The following is a 26,313-nucleotide window of genomic DNA, read 5'->3' on the forward strand; positions in this document are numbered from 1 at the left end:
GGTCACTAATTACCACACATTTTGTTACAATTTTACAAACATATTTTTTCTGATTAATATTAATAAAAAAAAAATTTTTTAAAAAGAGGAAATATTTAGAAAATGTTTAGAAAAAGTGAAGTATGTATACCTACACTCCTCGATGCTGCATGGGAGTCAACAATGAGTCACAGGGATTGTAAGTCTCCAAGGATGGGAGTCTCCAAGCACTGTAAATGAGCTGATTGTATAACCAAGAAAATACATCTACATTCAATCTACTAGGTGAATTGATTTCAACCTATTGTGAAACAGTCTACAACTGGATGGATTTGTCAAAAAAAAAAAAAAATAAAAATAAATAAATAAATTTAAAAAAAATAAAATAAAGGTTAATTATTATTATTATTAATAACGCATATTTAGTTAGATCTGGATATATTTGTTTAAAGAAGGGTTTTTCCCATGATTGTAAGACCGAGGAGGATACACGCAGGTATATAAATAATATATATTTTAACCTAGTATTAATTAATAATTATCTTAACAATTTGATAACTCCATCAAAGAAAAATTGAATCTAATCAATAGTAGCTAATCCATACATAGTATAATATAATACATAAGTAATAAACATTGTAATCGTATATAAAAAATCAACGATAAGGCAAATTTGGAAGAACACGCATTATCCTTCATCAAGCTTTCAAGAAATATATACTTCATGGATTTTCAAGCTATTTTTAATGATTAAATTCCTAAAGAAGGGGATATATTTCTTGACGGTTTGATGAAGGAACTGGGTGTTCAAAATTTTGTATATACAATTACAAATTAAGGGTAGTATCAATCACATCAAATGATGTGGCATATTTAAATCTGATTAAATAAGCTCAATATATTTTGTAATATTTTTTGTTTGAGCATGACAGGAACTATTTGAATCTACCGTATTGAAAATGAATATTTATTAATGATGTGTAGTGTGAAAGGGCTGATGGAGAAATGTGTACCAAATCGACCCTCAAAATTTCAGTTATACAATATGGGTAAAAGGTGATGGAGTAATATCAGTACTCCACCATACAATGAGTGAATGTGTGTGTCTAACTTAATTTAGGGCTGAAATGACCTAGCTGTTGACAACCCCTGAAGCCTTGCTTTGGTGGCGGATCAGATAAGACCATGGTCTGATATCAGGCAGCCAAAAACACTAAAGCCGCAAGCCACAAGAGTGCAAAACATGTAAATCACATCATTTATGGTTTATCCCTACCAAGCTAAGCTATTCCTGTTAAGCAATATTGAATAGTGTCCAATTTCTCCTTAATAAATTATGAAAGTATAATAAGTACAACTTTCTATGGTTTTATGATTAAAAACAACACCAAGGATTTATTTAAAACAAAAATCTTATAAAAAAAATTATATACATTTGCAATAGATTTTAAAAATAAAATGTTTCGATGCTATGATTCAGTTTCCATTGGTTCATTCTCAAGTTCTGTTTCATCATCTTCTGATTCACTCTCTTTGTCAGTCTTTGCTCTTACCATTCTAAATACGGCTTTACCTTGTAAACGCGATGCTGGAAAAGAAAAACAGCCTCTTAAAAACTTAAAATTCAAGTAGCAATAAATGAAATGCCAATTAAAACACTGATTTATTGTACCTGCACGTTGCAAAACACATTTAGGATTGTGAATAATAGCATTTTTGGCTTCTCCTTCGCTCAGATCAAATAATGCAGATCTGTTTTAGTTAAATGAAAATTTGTATGGTTTTTACATATCACAAAATGTTACTTTAAATTAAAATGTATATTATGTCTGAATAACATTGTGTAATTTTAAATTATATTTTTTCGATTTGGTTCTCATTAGAGTAAAATAAAATACAAATTAAAAACACAATAGTTATAAGCATAACATAACTAATTTTTTTTTTTAATTATTGTTTGTTTTACATATTGTTATACTTTTTTAAAAATAATTTTACAAACACATTTTTTGTGTTTAATTAAAAAAATTAAAAACTGCAAATATTTATTTAGTGTTTAGAAAAAAAGTGAAGTATACACTTCTCGATGCTGCAAGAGAGTCAACAATGAGTCACGTGAATGTTCCCCAATCGCTGTAAATGAGCAGATTCACCAAGAAAAAACATATGCATTCAATATGCTTATTGCATTGGTTTCAACCTATTGAGAAACGTACCACAAACTCTCAAAATTAATACTATTTTATATAAAAAGGATACAGATGAATTATATCATAAGGCGATCTTATGTGGAATGGATTTGTCAATGAACTTGAGATAATAATGTTCTAAACAGAGACAAAATCTTTTAAAAGTATTTTTAGTGGGTAAATATTGTCTTAAAAAATGATAAAAGACCTTGGATTTTCCATGGGTGTGGTACGATTGACATAATTGTATCGTATTTCTTCTGCAAGAAGAATCGAGTACAGCTGGTCCATAATTAATCTCAAAAAATACATTTCTTGAAACAGCCATTTTATAAATTTTCCTTGAAATCTTCCAATCAGGCTTGCTCTCAGGTTCAAATGTTACAATATCAGCATCTCCAGTTGAACAACAATGCTGAAAAAATATGAAGAATAATTTTTGTTGTGCACTTTGCATGAATGGAATATTAATTTTCTTCAAACAACAGGATTTTTATGATTTGTAAAAAGCAATATACCAAACGGTCATAATAACTAAGAAACAATTAAAAGAAAAGCTAATAACATAGATAATATAATAAAAAATGTCATTTTTATCTCTAGTGGATTACTATTTCAAGTATCAATGGTTAGTTGAATTTCTTTATTGTGTAATTACACAAGATTGTCTAGCTAATCTATATCTATATGTATTTTTAAACGTTAAAATAATTCAGTTCTCCAGAAAGACCTACTAATTTTTTAAATGACGTATATTTATCAAACAAATTAAAATATTCAATTTATCATATTATAAATATATTGTTTTTAAATATGTAATTACTTATTATTAAATATGTAAAGTACTTACATGGAGTGCATTTCCATTTGCTGGAATAGCTGCAAGCAAATGGTACCTTTTTATATTTTTTGATTTCATCTAATTAAAATAAAACAAAGTTATAAATTAATCAATTTGTACCTGAATAAGTATCAAATAAAACTTACTACTTTGTACCATTGTGATGTATCGCTAAATTTAATAGTCAGCCTATTAAGTACCATGAATTTGCCTTTGTACCTCTAAAAAAAAAACAATTAACTGAAGAATACATTTTTATAGTGTATTATTAAGAAAATGGCTTTTGCTAATAAAGCAAATTAAAAAAGAACAGTGGAGTTCTACTAGTCTGAACTAATTGGGATTGATCCTTGTTGAATAATTGCTATGATGTGCAAGCAAGCAGTAAAACTGGTCCGGTTTATTAAGGAATGCCTGTTTACATAAAACGGAAGTTTTGAAAAAGATGAACAAGGGTGGATGTGTAGTTAGTTTGTTACTGATCATTTTAGCATGCCTATCCTTGCTGTTTTGGTTTGTCAATGGTTCGGCTTTTTGCTAGCTTCAATTTAACAATCTTAGTTAAAACACTCCCTTGAAGATGGCTATAAGCCATAATGTATCTAATAGAACAAAATGTTCATTAACAACCAAATTAAAGATCCATCATCAAACCAAAAGAAATCTCGCATTTTAAGGTGAAAGTGCTACAACATTGAATATAATTTATAGTACAATAACTGACCATTAAAACCATTTAAGTTTAAATTGTGAGATTTTATCGTATTTTACATGGGGTAATGAACCTGTGATATGGCCATTACTGACCGTTTTGCTGCTTATCTTAGCGAAAACCCTTAGGGGAAAGTGAGTCATGTAGTGTTCATTTTGGAAAATAAATTGATATTTCTGCGTATTAAGTGAAGTTTTACTATATTGAACTTCAAGTTTCAATTAATATATAAATAAGAGGGTAAATATGTATCAAGGAAAATGTTATTATAATAATATTGTTATAATACTTACACATATAAACAGATAAATAAAGTCTTTCATTATATTATTATTAATCATGGACGCATTACAGGGAAAAGGGCTTGAAAGAATTGTTTATCAAAAGCAAGATAGTTATTGTTAAGTTAAAATTATCAGAGAATAAAACGTATGTATGAAGATGGTATTTTAACATAACATTATACTAATTATACTATTGAATGAGGATGGCTAGTCATTCAAGCATCCGATCGAGCTAGGGTTTTTGGGTTCAAATCCTGTCATACTCCATGGAATTTTATTTGGGAAAATTAATCTGACCCCTCATCCAAGACATTCAGGGGGTAAGCTAAACCCTCCTGTATGACTGTAATCATAATACTGAAAGATGTAAAATAATTTAACAACATTGAAAACAAACTTACAGATTCTGATAAAGCTGAAACAGAATAATGCGAAGTTACTTTAAAATATTATATGCCTACAATACAAGAAAGAAGGGTTTACAGCCAACTATCACAAGTGCTGTAAATGAGAAATCAGAAAACTCTAAGCCAATGTCGGATATCGCACCCATAATCTTTGAGATTTTAGAACACTTGTGACTGACAATAGGACAGAGGTTCGAAGATCCCTTGTGTATCACTATAATGGATAAATCACAGTCATACAAAGAATATGCATATCTATTGACAATAATTAATATAATGAAAAACAAGAGGATGGGGTAACATTAGCACATAAATGGTAGCTTTATTATTTAGTTAATTTTAAAGAATGTGTCTTGTTTTCCAATATGAAAGAGAACATAAATTCTTTTCCAATTTAATATCAAAATTATTGCATTAATGTAAGTAGATCTGCTTGAACTTTGATGCTTTGATGCATATAATACTGGCTGATAATTCAACCAACAGGATAAAAATCATTACAAAGCAAACCATGATAATTGTTAAAAGGAAGGTAACACTGGAAAATAATATAAACAAATATTAAAAAATGAAAAAGTTGCCTCTTGGCTACTACTGAAGTATGAACTGGGCCATGGACTAAAACAAATTTTGTGAAAAAATATTGTCATTTCGTTGTTGAGTCTAAAGACCATATAAATCCAGTAGCAATTTGACTTGAAATAAAAATGAACTACTACCCAATTATTTTCTGAAATTTGGTAGTTATTAGCTTCTACTTACATCCGGAACTTCCAACTTCTTTGGCTCCGGTATTGTATCATCTTGTTTTTCTCCTTTTTTTCTTTTCCGGCTAACTTCTGTACAGTCTACGGTTTGGTTTAGAGCAATAATCTTCGTTTTATCTGCAATGAATGAATAAATGAAATTATTAGACAAATAATCAACAAAATAAACAAACTGACAACTAACAATCAAATAGTGTGTCCCATAATTCATCGTCTATCGCACAGCTAGCGTCTATATTTAAATCGTGGTAACCGTCAAACTCCATCATTTATTAATTTTATTGTTTATTGCATAAATTAACATTAAAAATGGGAAACTGGGCGAGACGGAATAAACATCATTGCGGACCTGTTATCACGAGAAACCACGTGGTAGTAAAACCTCCTCGAACCTGACAAGTTCAGGTAAATTTGACTTGGTATTTGCTAAAGCTAAACATAAAAATGTGATAAAAGCGTTTGGATGTTAATGAAGCCCAACAAACATCATCAATTATTAACAAACGTTTATAATTGGTTAAATGGTAAATTATATTGTAGTTGATTAAGGTATGTGTAAAATTAACATTTGTTTCTTGTATGCAGGTATTGTTCTGCAAGTCAATCACAAGAGAAAATGTCAAATCCTATGAGACAACTCGAAGAACGCCATTTGGCGACGAAGGTGGATTTGTTGGTATGGTCCAATAAAATGGATCTGCTGGCATTGTCAAATGCAAAGGGTAAATTAATTAATTAAGATGAAATGACTTTTGATTTTTGCTGGTACCAGTAAATTAATTAGTTTTGACTAGCAGGGACTATTACAGGTTTCTACACTTTTGAGGGCATGTTTTGAAATGCTGAGTGCTAAAAGTACCAAGAAATTTTGGTGAAAACTATGCCCAAACTCAACCGTTGTAAAATGGTTGCTTACTTAGCACAAATGCTTGAGTTATTAGATATGTGTGGCTAGATAAAACCAGAGATTCACTTTTTTTACTATGACAAATGCAGATGGTGAAATGTTTATGATATGCCTTTTACAATTAATATTCATTTACTGATCACTGATTTACATAAGCTCAATTCTGCCCACTAATATACATACACTTTTGTACAGAGTTATACCTATCACTTTCTGCAGCCCGCTGGCAATTTTAGCATTTGTTAATTACAATAAATTACCAGCAGGTCTCCAGAATTACCCATCTCAGGTGTTGGCAGACAGGGACCAGACTTCGGTCTTATCTGTCCAGCTGCCAAGATTGGGCTCCAGGAGCTATCAACAACTAGGTCATTTCAGCCCGCAACGCAGTCTCTAAATCCAAATCCATTCACATTCTGTCTTATTTAAATACAATTCATTCAATTAGGATGGTGGAGTACTTGGTATTCTGCCGTCGGCCCTCTCACACCACACATTCACACTAATAAATACATTCAATACACACTAGGAGACAGAAACATATCAGTACTATACATAATAAAACAACCCTGTTTCCTCCAAGAATCAGAACAAGGCACCCAAATACTCGTTGCTCTGCCCAAACACAATTCTCATGGAGAATGGCAATCTTATGCGCTTTCTGTATGAAGCCAAGGATTAACAACCTTTAATTAAGTGGAGCAACCTTTCTCTACATGCTGGACCTTATGCATGCTTGACCCAAAAATCCATGTGCCAACCTCACCTCCTATGGTCTATTCTTAATCGGGTGAGGATGATCCCTCTCCCACAACTCTGATTTGCTGAGGGCCAGTTATTGTCATAACTGAAACATACTCATGTTATGTCAGAGCTTCTTTGCTGATTCAGCCCACCGTTAGCAGCCACTTACATTTAATCATGGTTTTATTGAATTTTTAGAAACAAAGGGTTGGATCATAGTGGTTGTCTGGTGGTTGGGACATCCTGACCTTAGCAGCCTCATCACCTTTTTGTTAGACTCGAGACCAATGTGTCTGGTGGATTCAACAACTATCAATTTACCGAGACCCTCCAGTTCATGGTATCTCTCCAACAAGCACAATGAGAGGGTCGATGAGGACCTGTCACAGACAGCAATATCATGCTAAGGGAGTCTGTCCAGACTAGGTAGGTTGAGCCACCATCGTAATTCTGCCATGTAAAAGCTACAGGCGGTGGGTGCATCCACTTCATGAACCCTCTCAATACACGGCACAAGTCACACCTTCTTAAACAGGACCATGAAGATGAGTCTTTAATTATTAATACAAATTCAACTTTCAGTGTTCTTGCAGGATAAATTATTAATAAAATTACACTTTATATATTATATTTTTAGCACTTTAGGTTATAATACTGTATTATTTATATAAAAAAGGTAAAATAAAATTTAACTTTTTGTTAGGAGAAGTTTCACTGCATAGGCTCAGTTGGCAGAAAGTCTGGTCTCTTTCACCGCCAAAAGAAGAAGTCTTGGTAAAAGGAATTGCTTGGAGACCAGATGGAAAAGTAATTGCAATTGGGTATAGCAACAGTAAGAAACATTCATATTGTACTGTAATAAAAAATTACAATGCTTTGTGTACCCTATTTCTTGTTTCAGATGATATTCTGTTGGTCAATGTGGAGAACAAAGACATCATTCATAAATCAAACTGTTCCGTTGGAGAAGAATCAATGATTTCATTTTTAGCATGGCTTGAGGAAAAAGGGACTACAAGTACAATGAACCAAAACACAATACTTCATGAAAAATCATCAGTCTATCTGCCAAAACTGCCACCGATTTCAAGGACTTACAGTTCGATAAGCGAAGAAACAAATGAGGAATACGAAGATACTAAAAAAGTGATTGATCAGAAGGATCTAAACTTTCTCATTATCGTTTTGAACAATGGACAACTGTTTATGAGTGTGTTTGGACTTTTTGCGTGTGGAGTTATAAATCTACCTGAGAACCTGCGTGGAAATTCCATTATTGCAAGCGTGGAAATGAGCTCGGACTTAAAAAATATTTTTGTTTTTATCACAACTGAGAACTCATTGAAAGTCGTCATATTTGACACATTTGTTCTTTCCTCTTATTGCAGAGAGATACACGCTCTAGCCTACAAGTATGGTCAGATTATGAGTCTAATGGATTATTTAGAAAATACAATGCATGCTATAACAGAGGCTTATGAAAACATGCTACTTTTAGAAATGGAATCGAAACTATCCCATTATGCAGATTCTATGCCTGAAGGGTCTGTCTCTGCTGATTTTCTAGAGCTTTTGATGTTTGGAATTACATCTGATCCTTTAGAAACATTTCTTCTTCAAGACCTTACTGATAAAGGTATCAAAAAGTTAAGTCACAGTATAGAGTTAAGCCATTTTAACATTCAAAAATTGATACTGAAACATTTGCAAGCGGTTGGCCAAAATATTGCTTTTCATCTCTCCGACTTGAGAGGAATGGCAAGGCTGACGGAAAGATTCAGAGTTTTAGGACTAGATGAATTTGTTATAACAAAGAGTTTTACAGAAAATGGATCATTTTTAGTTAAAGCAAGTGAAGTTTCACTAGTGATAGACGACTCTTCAAAAAAATACAAAGCCCTCTTTAAATGGTTGTATGAAATAATTTTAAGGCTTACAGATGATCACATAGCTGATTTGACTTTACCTGGAGTCAGTGAACAAGACATATCGTTCATTGCAGATTATTTATACAACTTAGAAGGCAATGTTGTAAAAGGTAAAAAGAAGAGATGCTACTTGGACCATCTTGGCCAGTATTTTATCGATCAAGATTTGACCCATCCAGTGCCTTTGGATAAAAACCCATGGGAAAAATTTTTGGAAAAAAACCCCTGTTTGCAAAACAACCCATCAATTATAAAAAGATGCCCAAATAATTCGTTAGTCCAGCAGTATAAACGTTTACAAGTTATTATTGAAGAGGCATTTAAACATCCCCAAAAGGCTATTGGAGATAAAATCACAGTCAGTTCAGTCATCAATTTATTTTCGGTACCAAACAGTCTGTCAGTAAGGGTTTCAATGAAGCATTGTTTACAAGAGGAAAGATTAATAATTGCAGTAATACCACAAAAAGATGTTACCCACTTCATTTACATTAGTGTTAATGTTGTAGATAATTCCTTTCAAAAGTGTTTTGTTTATTTTAAATCGCGCGATTTAGAGTTTGGACTGAAAGCGATCGATCTGCAGATTTATACAAAAGAGCTGATTTCGGTTTTGTTAGAACAACCGGGAGAGGAGAGGGGAGCAGTTTTTGTACAAATGCCCATCAGGTCTTTACAAGAATGTTCTGTCGCAAGCCATTTGCCGGACAAATACATCGATGGGTCTCAGCTGGTTGAAGCCGGAGCTCTCAGACCGATAGACAACATGGTCGCTTGCAAACTTGCAGTCAGTGGTGTACGCAAAGTTGCAGTTTTATTGTCTACAAACATGCACAAAGTGCGAACATATGAGATGGAAGTCGAAGAAGATGAGGAAGAGGAAGATATGGAAACAACCAGAGAAAGTGAAAATAGCTCTCAACAACAAAGTATATAAACTGATAAAATGTTATCAATTATGTGACATATTTTCTTCTTCAGAGTGCTGTAAATATAACAGAGTTTTTAATTAATTTTTTTTGTTAAATAAGCTTCCTTTTTCTTCTATTTGGTTGTTTTTGCAAGTAGTCTTTTTGTTTTCCTCGTGCCTAGTGTATGCTCTCTGTATTTATTGTTTTCATTAGTTATTCAAGACTCTAGTTCTTTTTTAACATGGCTTTGATTTATGTCACAAAATGGATTTGAGCTGAGGCTACTTTTTTAGCAAGTATATGTGCTGCCTCATAGTCTAAATACTTCATTTACTCTTCATTACCTGGGACCCACTTTGGCCTTAGGCTATTTGAAAATCTTAGTTTTTTCATTTCCAGAAATTTTTGAGATTATCTCATAGGCTTGTAGAGCCTGTCTGTCTGAAAGGAGTATTATTGGTGACCTTTGAGATGTTTATTATTCATTTTATTGTACATGTTTCTATTGTAAGCAGTTTTGGTACAAAGATGATGGTGCTTAAAGTTAAGCCCCTTTATTCTCATGGCCTCTCCATTTCCATCTTTGAGCTGTCATATATGATAGAAGAGCTCTAGAATTGTCTTCTTTATTTTTCCAAACCAATTTATGATTTTAGACAACTCTGTTATTTTAACTTTGTTGAAGATTTTGGTAGAACTAGCAACTGCTTGATATATTCTATTCACCACCCGATGAATTCTCACTTTCTCTATTGCCACCATCCATTTCACAAATATAAGTAACTTGAGAATATGCCCCATTGTGGCTGAGGGGGATTGTTTTAATGCAATTCTTTAAATTTTCTCTACCTTACTTTGATCCATTTTTACCATATACAACTTGTATAGATATGACCCTTAAGCTCTTTGTGCCTTAAATGCTCTATTATAAGTTCTTTTAGGGTGAACATTACATGCTAACTTTTGGTTGAGAACTATTCCTAAGTACGTGACTTGTTTGGAATGCTTTACTTCTTGATTTCTCAGAATTAGAGCTGCATTAAGCATCTTTTTTCTAAATGGCACAATTGTTGCCTTTGAGGGGTTTACATTTAGACTTCTAACTTGACACCATGTCAGTGTTAAATTTAATGTTTTTGATCTTGCAAATGAAATTGCCTTTAATTATAATGACAATGTAGTCTGCGTACCCTTGTACGTCAAAGCCTATTGTGATCAGCTTATGTACCAGTGACCCTAGGGTTGGTAATATTCCTGCTGTCATTAGTCGTATTGTAATTTTTTTGTCCTTAAGGGGCAAGGCTTAATGATCAGTTTTTTCGAGCTTCATTAAAAACAAAAAGAAAACCATGAAGTTTAAAGTTAATTTAATTAAAAGATTTTTGATAGGAATGTTCGTTCAGTAAATTGAAAGATGGTTGTTCATTGGGCTTATGTACCAGTGACCCATAGGGTTGGTACAGTACTCCTCTCATTAGTTGTATTGTAATTTATTTTGTCCTTAAGACACAAGGATTAATGATCAGTTTTTTCGACCTTCATTTAAAAAAAAAGTTTAAAGTTAACTTAATTAAGAGATTTTCGATCGGAATGTTCGTCCAGTAAATTAAAAGTTCACTCTCGTTGATCATCCTTGTTGCTATGGACAAATATCGATAGCTGTCCACTAGATTCTATTAGCCACTCTAGAAAGACAATGAGTTAGTTCGTCAAGTTCAAATAAAAAAGTTGCAAATATTAATTCATTAATTGTTGGCAATAAATAGAAAAAAATAGTTTACGGTTATTTTTCTTATTCCATAACGAAGAATTTTCCGAGTGTTAAAGGCTAAATGAATGTACCTCAAATTTTTAACCTGACAACAATCCGTTGAGGAACGACCGTGTACCTTACACCGAACGGAGCATGAGCAATCCAGTTTGATGTTAATGTATCGATGTTTTTCTCCGGAGAGATTTCACACCAGGAGAGAATCAACCGTCCAAAGGTTTCTCCTTGACATCTTTGCTTGTTTTTCTACTTTTTATAGATAATAACACTGTCCCTTTGACTTATCTTCATTTCGCCCTGTTAGAAAAACATTATTACGAGTTATAGTTATGCCCCTGGATTCGTCTTGCAGGAATCAACAGGAGATCTAGGAGGAAATCCGTACAGTTATGCACCGAAACGGTGGAAAATAGGATTTGACGAATTGAAACCAGAGATAAAAAACCATGGCTGGGCCTAATCCTCATTACAAGAAACTTGGTAACAAACTTAACTATTACTTCATGTATTAAACGTTCAAACAACTTTTTTTGAATTATTTTTGTACCTTCCAGCGGACTTTGTAGCCCACGGAGGCAATGTGACCTGCCTAGCACTTGGACATATAAGCGGTCGAGTGCTAGCTACAGGTGGGACTGACAGGAAAGTCAATCTATGGGCAATAGGCAAACCCAACAGAATACTGGTAAGGCTGTGTTTCTTTACATTTGTTTTCATACGTCGGTCTTTTCACAGAGATCTTCACATGCCAACAGCTTTTTCATCCATCTAAACATATTACAGACGTTTTCATAGTTACACTAACACACAATTACGATTGATTACTCCATTCCCCATAATTACCACATAAACGTCTTAAAAGAATATGGATAAGAGACCTCTTAAATGATTAATACCATTTTATTAATCCAGAGCGGCTGGCTAATGGGCAGAATGAGTAGCTTTTTCTACGCCCGTAATGCCACAAACAATAAATTATACAATCTGCTGATTGTATATAATACACGTACAGTTGTAGATACAAATAAATTAAGTAAAAAAGGTCATAAGTCAGTCTCTTTGACAACATTGATTCAATCAAAGAAGAAATTAGTTGTAAAAGGAGTTTATTTCCACCTTAAAAGTGGGTTGTATGAATTAAAGAGTGATTGAAGATTCGATTTGTAAAATAATCTACCAACATCTTTAATAAAAGCGATGATTGAAATTGTGAATCATAAAGTTAACAATTAATCTTAATCCATTTATGCGTAGTGGTCTAATTGACCAAATTACTTCTTTCAATTAATTTTTCTTTTTAAGTAGGGTCTATGTTGAGATGAAAAAGTTAGTGTCATGAGCGGGATTTGAACCCATGACCTTCGGCTCAATATGCCGCTGCTCTAACCACTTGAGCTATTGTGACTTTGATCCACTAGGACACCAAAATGAAAAAATGGCAAAAAAGGGGGAAAATTCAAAAGGTTGTAGGTGGAGATGGGAAGTTGGGGTCCGAGTGGATCGAAGTAACAATAGCTCAAGTGGTTAGAGCAACGGCATATTGAGCCGAAGGTCGTGGTTTCGAATCCTGCTCGTGACAGTAATTTTTCCATCTTGACCAAGACCTTACATGAAAAGAATAATTAATTGAAATTAATCTTAAGATTTGTGGTTACAAGGTCTGGATTCGATCGAGGATAGAAGGTTTAATTGTACTCCGTAATTAAATACATTAAGTCCAAATCAGTTTCATGTGATCTACAACACCACCTCCAATTGAAATGTTGACTTTTTATGTTAATAGAAATTTATTTAATGCTATTTATTTATTTGATATGCTCGAATGTTTCCTAGAGTTTAAACGGACATTCTACGGCTATTCAGTGCGTACGATTTGGGCACACAGAAAGTCATGTTTATGCTGGTTCGAGTGCAGGAGCCCTTATGACATGGGATCTTGAAGCCAAATGTGTATTTAGGACGCTGACCGGACACAAAAGCTCGATTAAAACCATCGATTTCCACCCGTATGGCGATTTCATTTCATCTGGATGTTCTGATACCTTAATCAAGGTGATAGTTGCTCATTTGAATTTATTTAAAAAAAAAAAATAAATAAATAATGTTTTTATTTCAGCTTTGGGATATTCGAAGGAAAGGATGTCTTTACACTTACCGCGGGCATACTGGGGCTGTAAACAGCCTAAAATTCAGCCCGGATGGTAATTGGCTAGCATCTGCTGGCCATGAAGGAATAGTTAAGGTATTGCCCATAAATATTGACATCAAATATTGTTTATAACACTTTTAGAGATGCATGAACACGTAAAAATGATTTATAAATAATTTTCTTAAATGCTGTTAATCAATGAGTTTTATAATAATATATGGACATATAAAAAGAAATTGTTTGAAGGGTTATAATTAATTTATTATTTATATATTTGTTTTTAAATCTCGTTTCTTCATTTGGACTATATATGTATATTTTAAAAGTTTTAATTCTCATCCACGCAAGATGGCTTTACATCCAACTAACTATAGGCATGAGGATAAGAAAGAAAATATCATGGTATCGAATTTATGACATTTTAAATAATTCTGTACCAAAAAGCTGACATTTCACTCATCCATCGTGACCCTCCTTAATTTATTTCATCTATTGCAATTGAGTTTTAATTATGAAAATTTTCCCAACACTCTCAATTTTTATCATAAACAAATAGTAAATTGATGAAGACCGTATCTGGTTCAGCAGAAGCTCGATTTCATCCATTTAGGAGAGTTTTTGCTTTGTAATGGAAATTGCCATCAGACATTGACTTGTTGAAACAAAACATTCTTCCTGTTTTCACAAACCTTTAAGTGAGACAAGTTACTAATTATTCTGAATGGAATTCTTCTCTGCATTTTTTTCTGGTAGAGCAAACTGACTCGTATTTGGATTTAACCAGTAAATATATATATTTTTCATAGTGTTAAGTCTGTGGAGAAATAGAAAATACTTTTCTAACGATGAATATTTAGATAAAAAGAAACCAGGTACATTGTGGTAGTTGTTTTATTTTATTTATTTAGAGATGGATGTTTTGGGTTATAAAGCCCATATTTAGCACTCCAAGTGTCCATTTATATGGAAAATATTACCTTATAAAAAATTAAGATGGGGCTAATTCCCTGTGGAAGAAAGGAAAGTCTGAAAAAAAAAAACTTAATTGACCATATAGTCTGAACATCCATCTATAAATGAATTCAACTGCCTCAGAATACCTGGTTTCTTTTAACCTAAATGTATACTTTTTTATTGCAAGTAACAGTTATATTGATCAATAATTCATTAATTCAAATTGAAAGAGTGGTTTGCATGTTCTACTAATTCATTGGCCAAATTTGAGCAGCCAAATTTTCTTTTGAAATAAAATCACAATGTTAACAGAATTTAATACCACAATCATTGAGGATTATCAAACATTGCAAATTCTGGCTTTAAAGTGAGAACATTCTATTTACAAAGTGATTTAATATAATAAATCAATAACCATATTGGAAGACACATTGGGAAATAAATTTAATAAATATTTAGAGTGGTTGAAAGCGGTTTTTTACTCACTCATTTTGTCCATTTATTAAGTATCAGAAAACTCAGCTCTGAAAATAAAACTGCTATTTCAATAATGGTAAAATCTAGTATAATCTAAATCTAAAATTTGTATTTCAATGTATTGTAGTTATGGGACTTGAGGATGGGCAAAATGTTGTATGAATTTTCTGAACATAGTGGTCCTGTGATGTCTATAGAATTCCATCCCCGTGAATTACTTATTGCTTCTGCTAGTCAAGACAATACCGTCAACTTTTGGGATTTGGAGCGATTCACTCTAGTTTCTTCTACTGATAAAGAAGTTCCTAATGCCAGGTAAATTTTAATTCTGTTATTATAGACACTTGTTGTTTTAACTTTAGTAGACACTATACATTTCATTTGGAATTAGGTGCTTACATTTCAATTCAAATGGTGAATTTTTATATGCCGGAGTTTCTGATAATTTGAGAGTTTATGGCTGGGAACCAGCGAGGACACTAAGCACATTACAAATACCATGGGGAAATGTGCATGATTTGACAACAACTTTAGATTCAAAATTGGTAAACACAGCTTTTTACACCTAGTTATTATTTTTTGTTAATTTTTACGTTTGTTACAGATTGGAGCATCATTTCATTCGACAAATGTTTCAGTTTGGCTGGTTGATCCTTCATTCCAGACCCATTGTCCTCTTCCTGATTCGACAACTTCCTCTTTCTCCCACAGTAACCCCCTTCGCAAAAGTTTCACCAAAGTCAAACCAACACCTGAAGTGAAAAGAGCGTATGTCAAATATTCCTCAATATTTTAAGGCATACTAAAAGAAATATTCAATTTACAGATTGACTGTTAAGACTATAGAGGAGTCAGAAAGGTCAGAAACAGATCCAGAAGATGAAAATTTAAATGATATACCAAATGTTGAAGATTACCATCGTGTGTTCCAACCCAGTAGGAACTGTAAGTTCAAAATTAAAACTATCTTTTTGAAGTTGTGTAAATAGCACACTGTATAAATACGTAGATTTTCTTCTTTTATTTGTGTTTAGTAGAGCATTATTGTAGTGTTGTGATATGTGTGTTTCTTGCTTTTGTGAATGCATTTTGCAGTGAATCGAAGTCCTCCAATATGTATTTATGCTGGTTCTCCTATACCAAAATCATCAGGATCGCCAACACCTCCGACTATACCAGTGGTTGTAGATGAACCCGAACAAGGTAGGCTTTGTTTTGAATGCTCTTCATCACTGTTAAATATTAACACAAGTTAAATAGTGGAATGTTCTTGGGAAAATGGTTGCTCCTGACTGTACAGAAAAATTCACTTATTTACCCACTTACTATAATAGAGTGGTGGGTGTTTATATTTGAGGCATATTTTGAAACAATAATGTTGTAAATAATTCCTAAACCATTATTCAAACTCCATGGAATAAATAAAAAAAATATATACATAAAAAATTGCACCTTGGGAGAATTTTGGTTAACATCAACTGCAAAGCGAATCTTATGAGAATTTCACACTTTTTAAAATCAGTTAATATATAAACCTTTATAAGTTATTTTGAAAAATGTTTAGTATTGTGTGGTGGTTAGTGACCGTTAATCGATAATTATTCAGAAATCGTGAGATGCGATCACACCAGATGGCGTCTCACAATTTCTGAATAATTAATGTTTAGTATTTGAAAAATGGCAAAAAGGAGGGAAAATTCAAAAGGTGTGGTTGAGATGGCAAGTTGGTGTCCGAGGGGATCGAGGTCACGATAGCTCAAGTGGTAGAGCAGCGGCGAATCTAGCCGAAGATCGTGGGTTCGAATGCCGCTCGTACCATTGACTTTTTTATCTCAACTAAAAACCTTAATTAATTGTAATATATTAATTGGTCAAGCGGACCACAAAATTAGTGAATTTAATGAATTTAAATGAAGTATACTTCACTAAAGCCCTCCGTGGCCATTTCATTTGCCGCTGAGAATCCAATCCGATCACACGACATTTGAAAAATTGCAAAAAGGAGGGAAAATTCAAAAGGTGCGGTTGAGATGGGAAGTTGGTGTCCGAGTGGATCGAGGTCACGATAGCTCAAGTGGTAAAGCAGCAGTGTATTTAGCCGAAGATTGTGGGTTCAAATCCTGCTCGTGCCATTGACTTTTTTATCTCAACTAAAAGACCTTAATTAATTGTAATATATTAATCGGTCAAGCAGACCACGAAATTAGTGAATTTAATGTTTAGAATATTTAGTTTAGAAGATTAACATTTTCTACTCTAATTACATCGTAAAATGAACTTGTTTACTGTGAAGTCTCTTGCCAAAATCATTCCTGGTGGTTTTATTTCATTAAAAAAAAAAAAAAATGTTTTGTCTATTCCAACTAAAATGGATTTTTTCAAACCATATTTGCAGTAAATTCAATTTAAATTTACTACGCAGGTGTTCTTCACTTGCACCAAGAAATGAATTTAAACTGGATTGTGCATTTTTATTATTAGTGCTTATTTCCAAAGGTAAGCAAGTACAAACATGCATAAAATAAAATAGATTAATTTATTATTATTTTATATTTTAGTACTAAATAAAGGAACATCACAGAAAGTGATTTTATGTGAGCCTATATAGACACTGCTGGAAAATATAAATACTATTTATACAGAAGCAAATATTTAATTACTTATTTTTAAATATAAAAGTGAATCTAGATGTTCGTTCCAGAAAAAACAGCACATTTGTTAAATATTTGACTTTTTTAAATTTATTAAATGTGTGTAAATATCATCAAATCTAGAGTTTTAACTTTTTGTATTGAGTATCAGCCTGTGCCAAATTCACATTGCATTTTTTCATTATTTAGTTGCATTTAGCGAAATGTTTCCTGTAATTTTTTTATGTATGTGTTTATTACATTAATTTTCTCCATCAGTAACTGTTTTAACAAGGTTCCGAAATTATTCCAGACACTACTTATCTCATGGAAACTATTACATTACCAGATGAGCCAGTTGTTGACAATCAAGAGCCCGTTTTTCTTGAACCAACTGGTTCTTCATTGGTAAATGTTGTCATGGAACGAAGGAGATCGATTTCTCCGCATAGCATTGATATGAGCAGGCGGCAAAGGATGTCCAGGGATGAATCGATGGATCAGGAGCCTGAATTCCCCGTCAAACTCAGCAGTATACACCATAGTAGCAGTGAGACCAACATACCAAGAGCGGCTTCAACCCCTCATACCAAGAATAGCAAGCCCAATCCCCGGCCACATGGTCCTTCAAGTATGTCAGAAAATTTAATGACTCGATTATGTTTACAAGTCTTCTTTTAAAATTATATTCTGTTTATCATTAATTTAACTTTTGTTTTTACATTTGTAGATTTAGTAAAGACATTGTTGAGGGAAACAAAAAGTGATAGAGGTTCTTCATCTTCTCACGGGCATCATAATTCACAGTCAATGACAAATGTGAACAGTCATGTAAACTCAAATTCAAATAATCAACCAAACTCCCATGTTATATCGCACATAAATAGTCATTCAAGAGTTAATCAAGAATTTGATGATTTTATACCGATGCCAACAGATAGGCCAACTGGTTTAATAGATTTCGACGAGTTCGTTCCGGTATGTCAGAACTTATTTTTTAACTCTTTTTTCACCTGCAATATATCAACTTTTTTACAGAGATCATATCAACGTGGCTCGGAGTATTCACAGTCTATACCTGAAAAGTCAGAAGCAGAAGTCTTGTCTTCGATGATGAGAGGAAATGAATCTTTGATGGTGATACTTGATAACAGAGGTTTAAAATTGCAGACATTTTACTCACTGTGGCAAAGTCAAGATTTAAAAGTAAATAATCCTTTATTTTTAAAGATATTTTGTCTTATAGGTATTTTTAAGTAATCAAACTTTTTAAGGCCGCAGCTGAAGCAGCTGTTAGTGATACGGATCCTTTTGTTATGGCAGATTTTCTCCGAGCGATTATTTCAAGGCCGTAAGTAAACAAAAATAAAATTGTAAATGTTAAGTTATTAATATTCATAATAAATTACAGAAATATGTGGAGTTTGGATATTTGTGTGATTCTTCTACCTACAATTCACACTCTTCTTCAAAGCACATTTGAATCGTAAGGAATTATTTTAAATTATTCATGAAATCAACATTAGTTTGTATCGATGTGAAAACATAACAGTACTTAAAGGCCTGGCCATGACAGATTGTTTTCTGACAAAAAGCGATTCACAGTCGACGTGGCGTTCTGCAATATGGGTCTGACACATAGAATACAATAGACTGAATGAGCAATCCAGTCTAATTCAACAATGTTTTTTAATTATTTAATTAATAATTATACGGTCTTAAATTATTAACTTCTTTCCATAACTTGAAGTAGTAACTTTCACTTCCCAAAGGATTCTCGCTGCATTCTAAGATTACACTATTATATTTTTGCTAGATATATAAAATGATATAATTGGAAAACACAATTTAAGCTGTCATATTTTATACACCCAAGACGGGGACCGGTGTAACCAAGTGGTCAGTGTGATAGACTCTGTCTATATGCCATGGGTTCAATTTCTACAGTTATCCCTGGCCTTTTTCAATGCTGCCCTTCCCCCGCATTCTGTCAAAATATGTGATTGTATGTTAAAGTGGCTCCAGAAAGACAGGATTTGCTGAATGTCGAGCAAAAATTTTGCCGAATCCCCGATGAGTCGGGATGGGTGCTTGTGGTTATTTGCCGAGCAACAATATTCGGTGCTTGCAGATCGGTTATTTGACGTTTGCTTGCCCGCTTCAAAGTGCACAAATATTCATGAAGTAGCTAAACTCAAATAATCCATACATTCAAGAATCAACTGTAATCATCAGTCAACATTTATTATTTACTTCTATTTATTTTTTCACATAAGAAACACAAAGATAATTTGTAAGAATTTTTGAGTTTTTCTTTAAAAGTTGTTCAAGCAATATTATAGATCGGGTGTGTTTTTATGGGACAAAAACAACCAGTTTTTTAATTTAAAAGAATTTAATTTAATATTCCGGGACTACCCCATCCTTTTCCCAATCCGTCTCATTAATTGACAATGTTCGAGAAAATATAATACTTTTTTTTTAATTAAAAAACAAAAACAAACAAACTGGTTTTTTGTTATTTAATTTTTTTAAATTTAAATTTTATTATTTAAAAACATACCTAGGAAAATAACATTATAAAATAAGGGGTGATACAGTTAGGAGTATAATGAGCATGGTAGATAAATTTGAAAATTAATTAAATCTATATTCTACAAATTTTGGAAAATAGTTTTTGTGAAATTTTGTTATGCGAATAAATAAACTACTTACGGCTTTTCGAGCCAAATTGATTTCTATTCAAGCTCCATTGTCAAAACAAAACAGATTAAAAGAGATAAATAATGAACATTTTCGTGTAATTAATTAGTAAAAAGACAGATAACGTACATAGTGAGAAAACAATGGCAGAAAATACATAGAAAAACATATTAAACCATTAAGAGATAATGTTAGAATATCCAATTATGTAACTTGTCAGACAAAACCACCATTTTTAAAATGCGTACATAGTTTTAAAACAAATTGTATATACAAATGTGTGGTGATTAGTGACCGTTAATCGATAATTATTCACAGGGCACTCTCAACACGACACGCAAGAATGGCACAATTACACAGAAGACAAACACTTTGAGCCCTGAAGATGATCTCAGTAAAGATCGAAACATTGGCACGATAAAGAAAATGTTTTTCTGAAATCTACATCACACCAGACCGCATCTCACGATTTCTGAATAATGTATATACAAACAGAACACATTCAACATAAAAACATTAATGCACATAAAACATTTACCCCTTTAAGTACACCGACCCATTCTTTTCATCCAGTGTAAATGTATAAGAAAAATCATGACAAATCAACCATTGAAGTTAGTAAAAGAAAAGGAAAAGTCAGGGAGTTCAGGGAAAACTAGGGTGATAAGAAACAAGTTCTTTATCCCATAGACCTCTTCAAGAAATAGAAAAATTATATATTTTGTTATAATATTAATTTGTTTTAAATTTTGTTTATATAAGTATTCAGGCTTGATAGTACTTGAATGAATGACATTTTCTAAAGTAAGTCTAGAATATCCTTTGCATAAATAATGAATGTAGGGCAGTGCGAGAATAGAGGCATCAACTGGCAGGGCTTAAAAGCGCAGATTGCCGACGTGCGCGATTATTTACATTTTTAATGGCCTGTTTATAATCCGAATGAACGGACGGCAATCGCTATTACAGATCTATAGAATAAAAAATTTACAAACCCATTGGGACACGACCGTTTTATTGTCCCTAGCGTAAAATTATCGAACGGACTCTTCCTTTGAGCTTCCGAACTGGGACAATGTGACATAATATACAGCGTTCACGGTTTAAACGCTACCACCCCTTTTAGTCCGGCGGGGCAACCCTTTTTTTTTGAACACGGTGTACCCTCGTTTCGGCGATTTCGCGTGAATCGGTCCCGTATCTGAAGATTTATTACTTGTTAGCCGGATAGACCGTGGAGAATATTTTTAGATTTGATTGGCCCGATGTTCCTTTTATTGGAGTATTCTGTTTTTCCCCTATCGCGTGTGTCCTGCATTTGTGCAGACCGCAGTGTCAAATAATTTTTACGAATTTTGGCCTCCCTCATACCATTAGAAATATATATCACAAACCTTAACTAGTACATTTTACCCATTCCGATGTATGGATAACATATCGCACGAAACCAGTTAGAATTTTATTACAATTTGAAGATCTAGCGATACAAATTATAAATTGTTTTATTTTTAGCTTATACATATTTGTATATATTTATTCGGAAATCGTGAGATGAGGTCTGGTGATATAGGTTTCAGAAAAACATTTTCTTTATCGTGCCAACCTTTTGATCTTTATTGAGATCATCTTCGGGGTCTGGGATTTACAAACATTGTTTAAATTTAACAAATACATGTAGGATGTGAAAAGAAAGAAAAAATTTTTTTTCACATCCTACGTGTATTTCTAAAATTTAAACAATGTTTGTAAATCCCAGGCCCTGAAGATGATCTCAATAAAGATCAAAACGTTGGGACGATAAAGAAAATTTTGTTCTGAAAACACATGCCAAGAAAAATCAGCCAATACTGCCAGTCAGTGCTCAGAATGAGGGAGTAAGGGGCAAGAAAGTCTCGAGGACATTGTCGATTAAGGCGACTTGGCGGGTTCTAGGGATGGGAATTTGTAGAGGCGGTCGAGCATCAGGGTTAGGATGGATCGAGAGGTTGGTGTGAAATTTTTGGATTCGAGAACGGATAAGTTGACAAAAAGAATCTTGAGGTGGATAATGAGGCTAGTGATGGCTAGGAACAATGACTATTTGCCTAAGGACTTTTGGTTGGATGATTTCGATGCGCTGGATGTTGGATGGCTTGGCAGAACCCCACAGTTCCACTCCTTATGTCCAAAGTGGACGCAATATAAGGTTAGTTTAGTAAGACAGATTTCGGTCCTGTAAATCTTCGTCCAAGTTTTCTGTTAAGTTATGTCTCTTAAGTCTTGTGTGGGTATTCCTCGTCAGTCTGTTCTCTGGGTTTAGTCCTAAGTATATGACTTGATTGGAAGTCGGTAACGCTTTGTTGTTGTACAGTAGAGGATAAGGATGTTTTTCCAATGAACGTTCACCAAGTACATTTTCTTCATTCAGTCTTGACATCCACTTTTTTACACCTGTCTACGATAAGATCAAGATGTTCGTGGATGTTGGAGGTACTTGGATAGGATTCGAGTTAGAGGACAGAATTGCAGTATTGTCCGCTTAGGTGGTGATGATGGTATTGGGGTGAGCAGGTAGGCCAGCAAAGATGATTTAAAAGATGGGAGCAAGAATAGTCCCCTATGCACCTCACTCTTAAGCAGCGGTTGTTAGGTAGGATTTCAGTAATAAGGAGTGGTTAGGAAGTTAAAGTTTATAAAGCATGCCCGGCCGCTAGACCCTACCAAAAGGGAGTACTCTTTGTTTTCTAGAGTAGTGTCGACAACTCAGAACCATTGTTGGATTGTAAAATGATGTGGACGGAAGCCGAATTGATGAGAGGGAATTATTTTATGTGTATGTAGGATGGGGATTGTGAGAATCGAGGACTGAAAAAAGAAACAAAGAGGATAAATCTCTAAAGTAAAGCTTTCCATTAACCCTTAAATAAATTTATAGACAGGAATTGAATAATTTATATAGGTTTGCAACCAAAGAATGCTGGGTCTTGTATTTTTTCTAAATCCACCAGAACAATCAATCAATCTGCCATTTATTTTATATAGGCATATGAAGATCGGATGCGACGCTTTGAGGCTTATACTGAAGAATTTTTCGCCTGTGATAAAAACGAACGTCCTGTCCGGCCCTGTTGCCCTCGGCGTCGACATAACAAGAGAAGAAAGGTAAATTTTTTAAGTCTAATAATTTTAGCATTTCTAATTAAACTAGAGAAAACGTAATTACAAATTTATGTAGCCGTAAATCAAAGCAAACATTTATAAACTAGTCAAAAAACGCTAAACGTTGTTTTAATTGGTATATCGTTTCTTTTTAGCAACACTAGGCTAAAATTACAGGATGTTTTATAAATTGTAATTTTTAATGTTTTTTCTTCCAATTTATGAAGTTATTGTTTTTGTGTTATTTTTAAACTAATCATTTGTTTTTAAATCGCGAAAGAATCCTTGAACCATGCAACATGTACATTTTAGAAAAAGATATTTTGGAAATGAGTGGTGATTAGTGACCGTTAATCGATAATTATTCAGAAATTGTGAGATGCGGTCTGGTGTGATGTAGGTTTCAGAAAAACATTTTCTTTATCGTGCCAACGTTTCGATCTTTATTGAGACCATCTTCAGCACTCTCAACACGACACGCAAGAATGGCACAGTTACACAGAAGACAAACACTTTGAGCCCTGAAGATGATCTCAATAAAGATCGAAACGTTGGCACGATAAAGACAATGTTTTTCTGAAACCTACATCACACCAGACCGCATCTCACGATTTCTGAATAAATATTTTGGAAATTTAGATAAATTAGGAATTGTAAATATTGACGATTTGAAGATCAGCAAGGATTAAAAAAATCTTCTGTCTAATAATCTAAACAATTTAAATATTTAATTTTATTGTCAGGACAAGCTGAAATATTAATAGGATTTACGTGCTTTAAAGTAGAGTTTAAATGATTTTAATTGGCCATTGATATGAAGAGGATCAGGATATTGCAGCATGGAAAAACTTTAATAAAAAAAATTTCCTTTTTTAATTTTCAGGTACGAAAAGTGTGAATAAAATGTTTTATAAATACATTAACAAAAATAAATTTAGGAAATTTAGATAAATTAGGCACTGTCAATATTGACGATTTCAAGATCAGCAATGATTAAAAAAATCTTCTGTCTAATAATCTAAAAAATTAAAAATTTAATTTTATTGTTACGACAAGCCGAAATATTAATAGGATTTCTCTAAAGTGCTAGTCAAAGAATAATATTTTCTTATACCATAATAAATTGAAATATAACAAATATTATGGGCTTTAAATTAGAGTTTTAAAGATTTTAATTGACCATTGACATGAATAATATATGGCAATATGGAAAAATTGTGATGAAATGTTCTTTTCCAATTTTCAGGTACGAAAAGTGTATAAAATGTTTTATAAATACATTAAGAAAAAGAAATTTAGGAAATTTAGATAAATTAGTTGCCGACAATACTGACAAATTGAAGATCAGCAAGGATTAAAAAAATCTTTTGTCGAATAATCTAAGAAATTAAAAATTAAATTTTATTGTTTCGACAAGCCGAAATATTAATAAGATTTCTCTAAAATGCTAGTCAAAGAATGGTATTTTCTTATACCATAATAAATTGAAATATAACAAATTGTACATGCTTTAAAGGAGAGTTTAAAGAATTTTAATCGACCATTGATGTGAAGAAGGTCAGGATATGGCAGCATGGAAAAATTTTAATAAAACAATTTTCTTTTCTAATTTTCAGGTACGAAAAGTGAAAAAATGTTTTATAAATACATTAACAAAAAACGTTTTGGAAATTTAGATAAATTAGGCGCTGTCAGTACTGACGAATTGAAAATCAGCAATGATTAAAAAAATCTTAAGTCTACTAATCTAAAAAAAATTAAATATTTAATTTTGTTATTAAAGACAAGCTGAAATATTAATAGAATCCTCTGAAGTGCTAGCCAAAGAATATTTTCTTATACCATAGTAAATTGAAATATAACAAATTTTACGTGCTTTAAAGAAGAGTTTTAAGGATTTTAATTGACCATTGATGTGAAGAAGATCAGGATATGGCAGCATGGAAAAGTTGTGATGTAACTATTTCCTTTTCTAATTTTCAGGTACGAAAAGTGTATAAAATGTTACAACAGCCTTCTTGACATCAGGTCTTTCCTCCTGAAGAGGCAGACGCTTCAGGGTCCGCTCGGCCAGGCCTTCAGGGATCTTCACATCTCACTCCAAACGATAGACTCGAACTAACAAGACTGATTATAAAATAAACACCTCGTACTCGACTAATAACCGTCGAATCCTGCAACTCAATCGGAGTGTAGCCTATTTATATTCCAACTGGTATGTCGCCATCAGTGGAAAATGTTGTTTTGTAAATAACACTTAAAAAATGAAATTGGACTTCACTGAAGTCCCACACTGGAAGAAAATTGTTGAAAACAAAAATGTGTCTCCGTCCTAAATGCCTTTTAAAATTATTACATTATCCCCTTAGTTCAGATATTTTTACATTAAACGAACATTTTTTAATTAGTGCCTTTTTAATATTAATGAAATATATACTAAATTTAACACACTTGTTAACGTAATTACTCGTTTTTTCTCGATAATACGATTCTAAAGAGCATTTGCACATCCTAGGCAATCATAACAATTTGTACAGTGCCATTTATTTACTTTTTATTTATTAAATCAATCATAAATTATTAAAACTAAAATAAAAATAAACAAAATTGTATATTTATGTTTATTATTAATTTCATAATAAAAACATAATTATTACCAAAATAGTATTGTCTTAAGCACGTCATTTATTTTCGACTGGGAATAGTATTTAGCTAATAAAAATTAAATAAAGAATACTTTTTAATCAAATACCTAAATGTAATATGTATGGTAATATTGTTTAACCAGTTAAAAAACAAAAACAAAAAAATTAAAGAAACAC

General features: G+C 32.7%; 3 protein-coding genes across 7 annotated transcripts; 2 read left to right on the plus strand and 1 right to left on the minus strand.

The window, feature by feature from the left end:
- Positions 1 to 1,370: 1,370 nt before the first annotated feature.
- On the minus strand, positions 1,371 to 11,594 carry LOC106667922 (ribonuclease P protein subunit p30). 3 transcript variants are annotated; one of them, XM_014396202.2, is made up of 9 exons: positions 11,512 to 11,594; positions 5,364 to 5,611; positions 5,175 to 5,296; positions 3,156 to 3,230; positions 3,019 to 3,087; positions 2,377 to 2,583; positions 2,239 to 2,306; positions 1,652 to 1,731; positions 1,371 to 1,567 (listed from the first exon to the last, which is right to left on the minus strand). In XM_014396202.2, exons 2-9 carry the CDS (start codon positions 5,446 to 5,448, stop codon positions 1,449 to 1,451), a joined length of 825 nt encoding a protein of 274 aa, XP_014251688.1. In that variant the 5' UTR covers positions 5,449 to 5,611; positions 11,512 to 11,594; the 3' UTR covers positions 1,371 to 1,448. The 3 variants fall into 3 exon arrangements, with proteins under 3 accessions (XP_014251688.1, XP_014251690.1, XP_014251689.1); XM_014396204.2 differs by having other exon boundaries at positions 11,526 to 11,580; XM_014396203.2 differs by lacking the exon at positions 11,512 to 11,594 and adding an exon at positions 11,451 to 11,467.
- LOC106667921 (anaphase-promoting complex subunit 4) lies at positions 5,595 to 9,771 on the plus strand. The gene is made up of 4 exons (XM_014396200.2): positions 5,595 to 5,703; positions 5,765 to 5,901; positions 7,534 to 7,662; positions 7,732 to 9,771. Exons 2-4 carry the CDS (start codon positions 5,796 to 5,798, stop codon positions 9,693 to 9,695), a joined length of 2,199 nt encoding a protein of 732 aa, XP_014251686.1. The 5' UTR covers positions 5,595 to 5,703; positions 5,765 to 5,795; the 3' UTR covers positions 9,696 to 9,771.
- Positions 11,565 to 26,105, plus strand: LOC106667920 (katanin p80 WD40 repeat-containing subunit B1). Of its 3 annotated transcripts, XM_014396199.2 has the most exons (17): positions 11,565 to 11,657; positions 11,793 to 11,920; positions 11,995 to 12,125; positions 13,274 to 13,492; positions 13,557 to 13,682; positions 15,148 to 15,335; positions 15,412 to 15,565; positions 15,625 to 15,788; positions 15,847 to 15,965; positions 16,116 to 16,223; positions 17,964 to 18,281; positions 18,381 to 18,628; positions 18,689 to 18,856; positions 18,925 to 19,001; positions 19,062 to 19,136; positions 23,375 to 23,494; positions 25,475 to 26,105. In XM_014396199.2, the coding sequence occupies exons 2-17, from the start codon at positions 11,887 to 11,889 to the stop codon at positions 25,611 to 25,613; spliced, it is 2,388 nt and encodes a 795-aa protein (XP_014251685.1). In that variant the 5' UTR covers positions 11,565 to 11,657; positions 11,793 to 11,886; the 3' UTR covers positions 25,614 to 26,105. The 3 variants fall into 3 exon arrangements, with proteins under 3 accessions (XP_014251685.1, XP_024082723.1, XP_024082724.1); XM_024226955.1 differs by lacking the exons at positions 11,565 to 11,657; positions 25,475 to 26,105 and adding an exon at positions 24,738 to 24,864 and having other exon boundaries at positions 11,664 to 11,920; XM_024226956.1 differs by lacking the exons at positions 11,565 to 11,657; positions 16,116 to 16,223 and having other exon boundaries at positions 11,664 to 11,920.
- The last annotated feature ends 208 nt before the right edge of the window (positions 26,106 to 26,313 follow it).

The sequence above is a fragment of the Cimex lectularius genome, unplaced genomic scaffold (assembly GCF_000648675.2).
Source record: "Cimex lectularius strain Harlan isolate CLEC.00 unplaced genomic scaffold, Clec_2.1 scaffold149, whole genome shotgun sequence".
In the NCBI taxonomy this organism is placed as follows: Eukaryota; Metazoa; Arthropoda; class Insecta; order Hemiptera; family Cimicidae; genus Cimex; species Cimex lectularius.

What these genes read in the sequence shown, in the direction of transcription:
- LOC106667922 (XM_014396202.2), bottom strand. Translation starts at nt 5,448, where the DNA reads ATGATGGAGTTTGACGGTTACCACGATTTAAATATAGACGCTAGCTGT. An exon ending in CATCACAATGGTACAAAGTA is followed by an intron (nt 3,088 to 3,155) that starts GTAAGTTTTATT and finishes TATTTTAATTAG; the next exon opens with ATGAAATCAAAAAATATAAA. An exon ending in CAAATGGAAATGCACTCCAT is followed by an intron (nt 2,584 to 3,018) that starts GTAAGTACTTTA and finishes ATATTTTTTCAG; the next exon opens with CATTGTTGTTCAACTGGAGA.
- LOC106667921 (XM_014396200.2), top strand. Translation starts at nt 5,796, where the DNA reads ATGTCAAATCCTATGAGACAACTCGAAGAACGCCATTTGGCGACGAAG. An exon ending in GGCATTGTCAAATGCAAAGG is followed by an intron (nt 5,902 to 7,533) that starts GTAAATTAATTA and finishes ACTTTTTGTTAG; the next exon opens with GAGAAGTTTCACTGCATAGG. An exon ending in TGCAATTGGGTATAGCAACA is followed by an intron (nt 7,663 to 7,731) that starts GTAAGAAACATT and finishes TTCTTGTTTCAG; the next exon opens with ATGATATTCTGTTGGTCAAT.
- LOC106667920 (XM_014396199.2), top strand. Translation starts at nt 11,887, where the DNA reads ATGGCTGGGCCTAATCCTCATTACAAGAAACTTG. An exon ending in AAAGAAGTTCCTAATGCCAG is followed by an intron (nt 15,336 to 15,411) that starts GTAAATTTTAAT and finishes ATTTGGAATTAG; the next exon opens with GTGCTTACATTTCAATTCAA. An exon ending in GTTCCAACCCAGTAGGAACT is followed by an intron (nt 15,966 to 16,115) that starts GTAAGTTCAAAA and finishes TGCATTTTGCAG; the next exon opens with TGAATCGAAGTCCTCCAATA.